Genomic DNA, 12,761 nt, shown 5'->3' on the forward strand with positions numbered 1-12,761 from the left:
TAACAAACCACCCTAAGCAATAACTTTTCAGTGCACTTCCCTAAACCAGTATTAATATAGTCAGCTGGTCATTTGCCCAATAACGCAAATCAACCCCCAAATGAGGCGAGTAAAACAAAACTACTAATAGCTAACGCTAAAACTAATAGCTAAATTACAATAACAATAACGTGCATATGTACACCAACAAATGTCAGTACACTTTTTCTTAAAATTACGTTGAAATATTAAATTTTCTGTATGGTATTCATTTATTCCTTTTAATATATTATATTTCTTGTTTTTGCTTTTCCTTTACTTTTTTTTCTTTTTGTTTTTTTTTTGCTTTCGTAGTTTTCTTTTTTCTACCTCATTTTGAACGCGCGCAAACAGGTGCCACTTCGAGCTCCACTGAATGCTAAGGCAACCAGACCGGCTAGAGTGCTAATAATACAATTTTCACGCACCATGGCAACGGTGGTTTTTGTCCTTAACGACCGCACTAATCAACTGCCAAAACAAAACGATGCAATTTAGAAATTTCTGTCAAGCAAAATATTGTCCAAATTTATATGTACCATTTCAAGGATTTGCTCTAAAATTGATTAAAATTTTCCGAGAAAAAATTAATTTAGTTCAGAAATGAGCATTAACGTACACAAAAGCAATAAGTCGAAATTCATAATAAACACTTCAGGTGAGTGAGTGGTTTGCCCACAAAATAGCTAATTAAAATATGCAGCATACAGGGAGCAAGTAGTTGATGCTAGTTGAGACACGATGACAATTTGCGAATGGTAAGAAGTGTACGTGTGTGTGTGTATACTGAATTCAGCTGTGTCCCATTTGGTGGCCACTTGAGCTGCCATTGTGGGTGCTCAACTCAAACGTATCCATGGAGGTTACTGCTACACATACCATCACTTGTCAGCCATCCATCATAAGCAGTTCATTGAAAACGGAAAGTTTCACTGTGTGGATGTTTTTTTTTTCTTTTTACTTTTTTTTAATTTTTTGCTTCCTTCATTTTCCTGCTAAATTTTTCATCTCCTATTCACAGTTGAATATTTTGCGGCTAGCGGTAGTACTGGTCAAGCTGCTGATGAGCATCTCACCGCCATACACGAATTTCTCGAGAACGATGAACTTACCGTTATTGCAGCGGTGCATAACAAATCGAATGGCAGCATAAAATTTCATCATCGCATACCGGGCGATGAGGTTTGCTTGCTATTCTACAAGATACCACAGGTCGGCGGCAACAAGAGTGGTTCCACAAACATTTCATCTGCTGCTAGCAGTGGCGCATACGACCAACCGCTTGGCATATTAACGCTGGAAGGTGGACTGGTCAAGTCGATTTACAATTCCGTTTCGCGTGTATTCTCACCGCAAGCCGAGGCCAGGGTAAGTTAACCTTACAACTACAAACTATGATTGCTTTATGCTCGTACTCGTACCTTTACTTTGTTTTTGTATTGGTCAACTGAGCTTAAGAGTGGTAGTAGCGTTTTGTGGTGTGGAGCACTTTTGCTCTGTTGCTCACCTATTTCCATGCGGTAATGGTGTGCACTTTTGCTTTAATTGGCACGTAACTTCTTTATGGATTTAGAAGATTTCGCCCGGAAGAATTTTATGTAACATAAACTGGTTATATGGTTTGGTTTGAACATTGCTTTGCATTTAACTTGCCACCTGTGTGGATGTGTAGAGTAAATTTTTAGTTCATGTAATAGCGTTTTAAGTTTTCATACAATTTTCTACTATCTCTTTTTTCCTTCTCTATATTAATTTCCAAGAAAACTGAATATAGTCCCGAGTTGAGCGGTTTACTGGAAAGTTTGCATGTCTCTTTGGGCTCAACATTGGGTTTGCCGCAAAGTGGTAAGTTCGCATGTATGTAAATGCATATTGTAATATCTTTTTTAATGCTTTTTTCAAAAAAATATGTAATAAAATGCTTGCAAAATTTAGAGGGTGGATCAAAGGTTTATTTTTAAATAGAATAAGAAAAGAGATGTTTTTGGTTATAGTACTTGACCTACCGAACTTACCCCGACGTTAATAATTAAAATTATCTTAAAAATTAAGTAAAAAAACAGTATATTTGTTAAACCATGGGTTATAGGAAGTAAATTTATTAACTTAATTCAGAAATTTTTTTTCAGAGTTGCCACCTCTTTTTAAAACCACATTTTTATTTAGTATATTCAATTGAACTACAGATTATGCCCTGCATTCCTGAAATTTGAAAATTAAATTGGTAGAGCCAAAGAGCACCAAGAGATTTGGTGGCTCCTAAAACGCTCAGGCTACAAAGCCCATTTTATTTAGAGCTCTGGAAAAAGGGTAGATAGTCAAGGGGGAAAGGAGAAAAGTATCAGTGAAAAAGAGATAGGGAAGAAAGAGACAGAGACAGAGGCAGTTAGTCCTGCGAGAATTTGCCAGATTATTTGGTGAATCTGTAAATATCCTCCAGTTTTAGAGAACGAATATTACTCATTCTTACGACATCGGAACCCAAAACTTGTAGCCGTGCTCTAGCAAAGTCGGGTGCTATCCGCCTCATCCAAGCAAGACTGGCATATTGAGTCCTCAATGATTCCAATGGTGATCATATGCTGACCCCATAGATTGTGTCCTGTAATGATACCGACCATCAACCGAACGTCTTTTCTGCCAAGTTTTAGTAGAAAGTTTGACAGTTTTTTGTTCGGACTTGTCACAAAACACTTTGCAGCTCTGCAGCGTTCTAGAGCGGACCATCGCTCTTTATGTAAATTGCCAAAATCGCTGATCCAATTCATGATTCCTGCGGAACTGATTCCGATTATTGGCTCTGGCCCTTATGGGGGAACCGCTGATCCACGGTTGGCAAATTGATCGGCAATTTCATTTCCTTGAACACCGGAGTGTCCCGGAACCCATATAAGTACAAGCCTGTTTTGTCTTGCGACAGAGTTAAGCTTCTTCTTTTATTCTTGAACAATTTTTGAGGTTTGCTTCACGTTCTCCAGGGCCTTCAATGCAGTCTGACTGTCACTGAAGACTCTAATCTGTTTCCCGCTCCATCTCCTCTCGATTATCCATTCGGCTACTTTCAGGATGGCAAAACTTCCGTTTGGAAAACAGTTGCCATTTCCCCCATAGCATAGTGATACTTATTACTATCGTTTAAGTACCATCCGGCTCTAGACCCTATTTGATTCTTGAACCCATCGGTAAAGAAAATATTCGTCAAACCTTCCTGCATGCATTCTGGATTGCTCCATTGCTCACGCAGTGGAAATTTAACATCAATTTTCCTTCCAATAAAAAACTATGGGTATCAGGTCGTCTTTAGGTGCCAAAAACAGTGTATGCTGCTCAGATAGCAACTTAAAGATTTCTCTCTGTTCCGATGCTCCGTCTTCGTGCCAGAAACCATATTTATGGAGTTTACACATTGCTTTTAATGCTTCCTGTTGTATCTTAAGATCCAAGGCGAGCAAATCAAGCATAGTATTTAGAGCATCGCCGGAGGTTGTACTCATGGCACCCGTAATGCATAAACATACACTTCTTTGCAGCCTGTATAGTTCCTGGAGTGTGGATTTAACCATGCCCCGTCGCCACCCGACCAACGAGGCGTAAGTGATGATTGATCTGATAAGTGCCAGGTTTTACCAAAGGCTCTGCGGCATTGCTGAAAAATCCTTAATGCGCGATTCACCAAAGATGGTAATCGGTCGATACAAGATTCGGAGAGTACGGCGGAATTGCCTATAGTGAAGGGAAAGTGAACACGCGCCTGCGAGATAAGGCCTTCTACGACAAAGTAACACAACCTCTCTCGAGCTTGTCGCACTTTGCTTTTGTTAGGAGAATAATGGGAAAATTACTCTCCTGAACAAATATCGATATTCTCGTGCAACAATATTTGACAAAGCGCCAAGTCTTACAGCTCCGTCCGTCTTCACGCATTCCTGATGCAGCTCTTTGCGACTTTTGGCTGCTCTCAAGATTAAAATTACCGCCTAAAGTACACCGATTCTATAACAAAGAAGCAATAGAACTACTAAACTAAACTAAACTAAACTAAACTACTTATATTGTGATGATCGCTTTAAGGTCTACTTGCAAAGTGGAAAGCCTTTTAGAAGCGTATTCTTGTTTTTTTGTTTTTGGTTGATTTATATTGGCCTTTTTAATATCGATACTTCAATGCACGCCAAAAAATAATCAAATAAGCTCAAATTGCAGCTCAGAGATATCTGTTTATTTCGCCTAGACTATTAAGGAGCGAATTTAGCACCAAAGGGTCGATTACTGGGAAAGTGTGTGGTATGTCACGTCATCCTACTGAATCTGGAATTTGTTGTTGTTGTTGTAGCAGTACCTTTGCCCTGTCAGTGAAGCCTAATCACCAGTCGTCTTCGTCTAGCTCATCTGACGGTAGGCCAAGGAAACTAGTTGTTTCGACGGGGGTTGGGTCCAGAGGGAGAGGGGTGTTAGATGAGTGGGTTTAATGGGGCATGTGAAAAGGTGGTTAGTATCGTGCGGGGTGCCTTTACATGCTGGACATTTGTTTAGTATGTCGGGCTCGATTCTGGATAAGTAGGAGTTTAACCTGCTTCAATATCCAGAACGTAATTGTGCCAAGGTTACGCGGGACTCTCAGGGAAGTTGGAGCTCTTCGTCTGCGATTGGTGGTAGTTGGACTCCGATAACGGCGTTCGCGGGTCGGGAGCTTAAGAAGGGGGTGAGCGTCTCCCGATGAATGTCGTTTATGTTCTGTCTGTACATTGTCCGATCCAGTAGCCGTCTGTTTGTTTTGTCTAAGATCTCGTCCGCGTAGTTGAGGAAATGCCTCCTGATGGGCCTCAGAGGTGGCTCAGGCTCGATCAGGTGCCTGAAGGTATCCAGAATTTGTCAAAGTATAATTCTGAAGGTATCCAGAATTTGTCAAAGTATTTGGCTTCAATTTCATCCTGAAACGATAGTACTGCACACTCTTGGCCAAAATTGCTTCGGAATAATGCATCTTTGCTAATGCATCGGCTTTCTGGGAATTTAATTTAAGCTTTCTGTTCCTCAAATTCTACAATCTTGTGTACTAACTCAGACGCCGAAATGGACATACACCTCGTCAGAAAAGATGATTTCTTGACCTTTTAGTCGAATTTAACGTCCGATTCAAACTGCTCTAACAGTCAAATTCAAAAGCAAAACAATAACATCTGATATCTGATATGTATTTAGTTGAGTGCCAGTCATTATTCTTGAATTAAGTTGCATACGTATACACTCAGTCTTAGTACCTACATTCTGATCGGAATTCAACAACTTCAATGACTTCGAGCTCATGAGATTTTTGCGCAACTTGCGTATAGCAGGCATAGCGGGTGCTTCATTTCACAACTGTTTTGTTACTCAATAAAAATACTCTTCAGACAATGACTGCGATTTGTTTGGAAAGTTTACAATTTCAAGCGTCGAGCGAGCCATTTTTGTTTTCACGATCGGAGTTGGGTTTCAAGTAAAAAATGGTTGTAAGTTTGAAAGCCCTAAACAGCTCGCAAAGAAACTACAGCACTTCAAGGTTTTGATTATTTTTCTTGTTATTTGATAGGTCCAACTATCCAACTACCGATACACATTTTTATTAAGACAATGAATTTTCTTTAAACTTTATGAATTTGTATGCTTCTCTTTTCTTCTTCTCGTATATGCAGGCATAACATCAGTAAAGGATGAAATTAAATTTTGGAAGCAAAAATTTAATAAAAAATCCAGTTCTCGCATTGATCGTGAAATGTCGCAAGTATTTATTGGTGTACTTGAAAATATTGACAAGCAAATGAGGTAAGGCTGACAATTCTAATACAAATCTATTAAGGCCAATTGAAATATATACCAATTAAAAGATGTGCTTTATATAAATATTGGTCTAATTAAAAGTTCTGAGCATTTTTCGCCTTATTCCCATGAAGAACTTAGCATAGTTAGAACTAATTGATTTCTAGCAAATATGCGCCGATTTGTTCAATAACTTTTATTCATTTTCATAGTTTCTCTATTGACGGAATCCTCATGTCTATTGGTAAGGAACTTCTTCAGCTCATTTTCCCAAGCATCTTTTGAGGCCAGTTTTTTATCATCAAGAAATTTTTACAAATGCTTAAAGAAGCGACGATCACTTGGTGCCTGGTCGGGACTATAAGCCGAGTGCTATAAAATCTCCCATCCATGACTCTCGGAGCTTCTAGTGCATCGCTGAAGTTGTGTGCAACTTGCCACTGTCTCGATGGCACAATAACACCCTTCACATTCGCCAGTTCCTAACAACTCCAGAAGATCGCTTGCTACAAACTAGTTTGTTATTGCTAGCAGAGATCCAGGCTAGGTTTGTGGACCCAATGATAGATTACGGAAGAATTTTTACCAGCTGAAATCTGCACGATAATTTCACACACTCGTCAAATCTGTTGTTGTTCAGCCGGCAACGAAGTGTCATTGTGTTAATTTTTTTCGTATATCACTAACACATTCTTTGTTTTTTTGGCAAACAAACAGATTCAAAATTCCTGCTACGTCAGTCCAACCGCTGATTCTGTCAAATTCGCTGAAACCCGGCCAACGGCCTGATATTGGAGACACCTCTAAATATCTTACTACCATGTGTGGGCCCATCGGAGTAGCTCATAATGAACGATTTCACAAAACTTGGAGATTGTTTGAACTTCCCGCGATTTGAGCATATATTTTTTACTGTAATTCTTGGAGGTCACACGTTTTTCACCACCTTCGAAATTAGGTGACAACCTTCACTTTACAAATTTGTAAACTATGCTACATTTCAGCAAAAAATTTCAGGCGTACATTCTGTCGAAAAGGCTTGTTTGTTGCCCATACATCGAGGTTCTTTTTGAAATCAGTTGCTCCAAAAACGGTTTTCTGGCTAATCTTCTGTTTCATAGCATTACATTTTTCTGATGAAAAAATACTCAGATGCCGGTTCGAATCCAGGACTTTCATGACTTTACCGATACTTTCGACGATTGGTCTAACCATACCTGCCTCTTCTTCGACCCTCATACTACCAGAATGGGTTCATTAGAATCACTGCTTTGCTTTTGCATTCGTTACTGCACTAGATCCATAAATACGAAACTATTTTTTGAGCTCCTACTCCGACTTTCCATCTCAGTCGTAGACATACTGAAGAACTGATTGAATTCCCCTTTTTTACCTCCATTTCGGAATGCTGTAATACTCAGCTGGCTGCGCACCAAGCACAAAACTGTCAAAGAACTTTTTTGAAGCGTAACATCACCATCAAATCCCTTTATAGTAAGACCAGAATCAATGTACACATTGTACATACATCTGGCGAAAAATGGTTAGAACTTCAAGCTTCACCCATATCTGAAAAAAACGAATGAAATATACTCAAATATTTTCTGTTTCCTCTGTTTTTTTATACATGAACTATGCCCTCTAAAGCTCAATCGATCATGCCAACACCGGCACCAGCATTGAGGAGTTTTTAGACAGTTCACACAATAGCCTCGATGAGCTTTGGCGTTTACCTTACCACTATCCGCAGGCGCGCATGGCTGATCTATTGGATATCATGGGTACTTCTACGCACCACTAATTAAAATAATACTGTGTATTTCTCATCGTATAATTTGTATTCATTCATGCACCAGGCAATGGTTTGCTGGAAATATGTGTCGAGCAACTACTTATGGAGGATATTTGGAATTTGAATTCTCATCATGTGAATATGCTGATGAGCCAATGCATTGACACCGCCGACTCTTGGATGCAGTTGTGTGACTCGCTTACGCGTCTCTTCTGGCCAAATTATGTGCAGCATCCATGGCTAGGCGAACCCCATGCGCCCAAGCGTGGTCAGCAATTTAAAGAGCGGCTATCCGAGATTAAGAATATTAAAAATCTTTACAGACAAATCGCCACATTATTGAATGACGAGGAGATGAAAAGTATGCTCTATGAGAGTTCGCCATTTAAGGGTAGGTTGGAGGAAAATTATTTACTTAAAGATATGCAGAAGCAAATAATTTCATGCCCCTTTGTCTTGTGTAGATATTAATATATTCGACACTACTGCTTTGGGTCAATCAAAATGGAATAAAGCTTTGCAGTACTTTGAGCAAATACTGCAACACATCGATGAGCGTATTGCCTCAGCACTTAAGGCACAACTTCATAATCATCTGAGCAATGCGCGACAGGTTATCTTTATCTTCTCCAAATATGAGACGCTCATCCAGCGACCAGCTGTGCTCGAGTTGTTGACTATCGAGCGCGAACAATTTCTACAATCACTACAGATTCTGCTGCAGGATTTGCGCAAAGCCATGTCTGATACAAATATGGAGCCCGATACCGGTCATTTGTCAGTCATTTGCAATGAGTGTCGTTGGCTAAAAGTCGTGCAATATCAGGTAGCAAAGCTGGCGTTTGTGAATAACTTTTTACGTTTATAGAAATAATTTTATTCCCGCAACTTTCCACGCAGATCCAAGAAATCGAGAAGGTTAGTCATTTGATTAGCGGTCGTGATGGCTATGACAAGATCAACAAAGCCGTACAAGAGATCAAGGAAGAGACCGAGTCATTGCTGCGCACAAACTTCGAAATTTGGTGCGGTCAATGTTCCACATCTGTCAAGAGTGGAGAGTTGAAGTAATAGTCACATGACACACTGTATTATTGGTGGCACTCTTTCAAATACTTATATCATGGACTGCATTCCTCTCTTAGATTACGCGAAGATCAACCGGTGGTTAAATTCGAAAAGGAAGGCCGTCAACTAATGCGCGTTACGTTCAACCCCAAACTGGTCACTTTTTGTCAGGATGTGCGCGAATTCGAGAACCTTGGCTACAATGTACCGGCAGAGTTGCGCTCATCGGCGACACATGCCGCTAAATTCATGAGTTATGCGCGCCGCTTGCAGCAGATTGCAACATTTCACAATACAATCGGTGATCGCATGATACCTTGCCAAAGACCGATTATGCTGAAGAATGCGGTGCAATTATCGAAATTGGTGCAAAGCGAGACGGTAGCCTGGCATGATGAAGAGTCCGTGCAACGTTATGTGGATATGCTGCAAACAGCTGTGTCCAAACTCTCTGCGGACAACACCCTACTAGTGGGCTACCATGAGCAGGCCAAAAGAACGGTGCGTTTACACTTCCAAAAATAAATGCAATGGTTAGATTTATTTATTCATTTCCGCTCAGGTTATTAAGCTCATGAATACCGATTTGTTCACACAAACGCAAGTATGGAAAGATGAAATGCGGCATCTGCGCGATTTGGTGGCTGCAATAGAGCGTCAAGGGTACACCAACCTGGACGCCTTCAAATTGCATTGGGATCATCAACTCTACAAGGTGTTGGAATATCAATATATCATCGGCCTGGTAGACATGAACAATAAGCTGCCCGATATACACATCGATATTATGTTTCGGTAAATTTACTCACTTAATGTGCTCATGTCTCTGATATATAAATTTTCTCTTCCTAGCCAACGGCAACTTTGCTACCGCCCACCCGAGGAGGAGATACGCGAAAAATATTTCACTCAGCTTCGACGCTTTATTGAACGTCCCAGCAGTTTTCGCGGGCTCTCTGACAACAGCACCGAGTTATTTAAGTCAATGGTGGAAATAAATCGTCATCACATCGGTCCACTTTTCGCGCACGCTGAGGAATTATTTCGTAAGCTTGAAGAATTCAAAAAGATTTGGCTTCCTTGGGTCGCGCTGGGTTGCGTTGATATTGAAGAATTGTGTGGCATACATCTTAGCGTAGCAGAGGATTGGGATCGCGAATTTCGAGCTTGTAAGAATTTCAGTCAAAAGATTGCGAAAATTCAGAAGTAAGTTGTAGTTTGCGTTTAATTTTGAAGTCTTCCCCGTCACTCAATTTGTTTTTAACCACCTTTAGCTCCGAAGAGTCCATTGAATGCATTATAATCAATACTTCGCCATTACGTTCGGAGATAGAATTGATTAGTCGACGTTATTGGGAATCTTTAACCAACAGCTTACGCACGGCTATTGTAAATGACGTTACCGTCATTCAAGAGTTCTTGCAAAGCTCATTACAGTTCTTGAATAATGTGCCCATGGATGAGACGTCTATCACAGAGTCGGGCATGAAGTACGAGAAAATGATGACGGAACTACCGAAGGTTAGTTCATATTGAATAGTATAGGGAATATGGAGCGCCCGAAATAGCGAATGAGAGAGATGAGTGTGCGTGGGGAATAAACGGCTGCCACAGAGGCCAGCCAAGAAATATGAAAAAATGATGCTGAAGCCACCAAACGTTAGTTCACGTTGATTAGTTTTAGGAAAGTAGAGTTTCCGAAGTGAAAAGCGAGAGAAATGAGGGTGGGCATAGACGAAGTGTCTAAAACCGAGGTCGGCTATAGAGTATGAGAAAATTATGACGCAGGTACCTATGGTTAGTTCATATTAATTAGCTTGGAGAAAGTAGAACGCTAGAAGTAGAGAGGGAGAGAGATAGGTGCACCCTTGGAGGAGAGGTCTATCACAGAGTCGGGCATGAAGTATAAGAAAATGATGCCAGAGCTACCAAAGGTTAGTTCGTATTAATTAGCTTAGGGAAGTGGAGTATCGGAAGTAGTAAGATAAATGGGTGTGTGAAATACTAATAGTGAGACACTACGGAAGGTATCTTACCGTTATAGGGTAAAATATGATGCGAAATATGGGAGTGTACTTAAATTATGCACGAAGTGTATACTTTCAATTTACTATTTCATGAGTCATGTGAAGGGTTCACACAGGGACTAGACGAATGAAATTATAAAAAGCAAGCATTGTAACTTCTTTCATACTTACAGGCGGAGATAATATTATATTTAGCGCATCTCGCTCAAACAGTTTTCACCGCTCCTTACATAAACATACCACATTACCAATTTTCTCCCGCAGGTATCCGAGACTCTCGACGCGGTCAAGAGCAAAGACACCTGCCTCGCCGGCTGGTGCAAGGAGCGAGTTACCGCCTTGGCAAACATTCTGTTGCAATGGGAACGGCTACAACCTCTCATAGAAAATCATGCTGTAATACTTCAACGCCAAGTCGATATGATTAAAGATCAAGCTCACTCACAGATACAGAATTTACAAAATGAAGCGGAAAAGTTTTTCCTGCGCTGGGAATCAACCATTAGTGAGCTGGAAAGTAATGAAAATGCCACACTGGAGCTATTCAAAGAACGCCAAGAGCATTGGCAACAACTACAAGCAAAGAAGGTGCAATTACTCGAAGAATGTGCTAAATTCAATATGTCCTTTCCTGCTGATGTGCTTGCGCCCTTCACCGAGATCGAAGAAAAAATGGAAACACAGTCGAAACAATGGGAAATCTACGACAAATATCTGAGCGAGTTGAATACCATTGCCGATGAAGAATGGGCTATATATCGGCGTCGTCCATATGTGTTGAATGAGTTCATCAATAAGTGGGAGAGCTCAGTGCATGCGTCAATCGATCTGCCCTCAAAACGCATTCGACAGAGCGTGGAGCGGTTGCAAGGCGTTATGCCGATTCTGCAGCAATTACAATCGGATACGTTGACAGAACGACATTGGGCACGCATATTTATGTTATTGAACAAATTAGAGACAAAGTCTATACATAATTTATTCCTGCGCGATATATTGGAAGATTATAATGCACTACAACAGGCATCTACAGAGATAGCAAATTTGGTGAAACAAGCCGCTTCGGAGCAAATAGTGCGGCAAGCTTTAACCGAACTGGATCAATGGTCTGTTACGTCTAACCTGAAGCTGATAAATCACAAAGATTCAGCAGGCAATACATTGTCACTTATCAAGGACTATCAGGAAGTGCTAAATAAAATTGGCGATAATCAGTCTTTATTGCAATCGGCCAAAAATTCAGCAGCTTTCGAGGCATTCTCAGATCAGGCAGAATTGTGGGAGAGTCGCCTGAATACTTTGGACTCGCTGCTAACTAGTTTAAGTCAATCACAAAGGCGGTAAGTGAGACGAAATGCTTTCTTCACTCAGCATAAATTTCTTTGAAAAATCTATTCACCTTATTAATATATAAATAAATATGTAAATATTTCGGTAGGGCAAAATACTCAAACTTCGGGCAACACATAAACTCATTTATTCCGTTGTATGATTAGTAATTGAGGATGCGAAGTATCCTGGGAGTTTGTATGTTCGAGCTCGAGCTGTGCTGTGGAAATGACGAAGTACATTTTTCTGTCTGTCTGCAAACTTCTGCAGTAGTTCCAGACTATTACTACTGTTGAAGCTCGAGCTTTGGACAAAATGCAGCAGCTCCTTCATGCATTTCAAAGCCTGTGTGACTGTCAAAAGATGGTTAGGTTAGGTTAGTTAGGTTGCTTGTTTAAGACAAGACACTCGGTGCATTGGTTTTCCTTCCCCTAACTAAGTTGCTTAAACCACTTAGACCTTTTTAAGAAGGTAACTAGTCCCTCCAGTGAGATATTTTGCGAATTTCCCAGGTCCTTAAAAAAAATAATCGTCGACTAAAATTCTTCTTCATCTCCACACCTCCTGCAAAAGTCATTATTAGGTACACCCATTATACTGGTGACCCGTTATAACACCTGTGAGGCGCTGGCAGTTGATCTGTTCAATCCAAACAAACATTTGGTTTTTTTAAGATTCAGTTTTGGCCAGAGCGCTTTGGAGTTAAGGAAGGTACTCACATAAAAATC

The 12,761-nt window shown here is 40.4% G+C and overlaps 1 protein-coding gene across 1 annotated transcript in view; it reads left to right on the forward strand.

The window, feature by feature from the left end:
- Window positions 1–621: 621 nt before the first annotated feature.
- LOC128863485 (cytoplasmic dynein 2 heavy chain 1) overlaps window positions 622–12,761 on the forward strand; it is a 55,764-nt gene continuing 43,624 nt past the window's right edge. The window contains exons 1-13 of the mRNA XM_054102671.1: window positions 622–676; window positions 1,040–1,386; window positions 1,779–1,863; window positions 5,694–5,823; window positions 7,465–7,598; window positions 7,674–8,000; window positions 8,074–8,435; window positions 8,510–8,676; window positions 8,755–9,178; window positions 9,240–9,472; window positions 9,530–9,883; window positions 9,952–10,198; window positions 10,969–12,044. Of these exons, the coding sequence (XP_053958646.1) occupies window positions 622–676; window positions 1,040–1,386; window positions 1,779–1,863; window positions 5,694–5,823; window positions 7,465–7,598; window positions 7,674–8,000; window positions 8,074–8,435; window positions 8,510–8,676; window positions 8,755–9,178; window positions 9,240–9,472; window positions 9,530–9,883; window positions 9,952–10,198; window positions 10,969–12,044 (3,941 nt within the window). The remainder of the gene's footprint in view (window positions 677–1,039; window positions 1,387–1,778; window positions 1,864–5,693; window positions 5,824–7,464; window positions 7,599–7,673; window positions 8,001–8,073; window positions 8,436–8,509; window positions 8,677–8,754; window positions 9,179–9,239; window positions 9,473–9,529; window positions 9,884–9,951; window positions 10,199–10,968; window positions 12,045–12,761) is intronic.

Source organism: Anastrepha ludens, chromosome 5 (genome assembly GCF_028408465.1).
Source record: "Anastrepha ludens isolate Willacy chromosome 5, idAnaLude1.1, whole genome shotgun sequence".
NCBI lineage: Eukaryota > Metazoa > Arthropoda > Insecta > Diptera > Tephritidae > Anastrepha > Anastrepha ludens.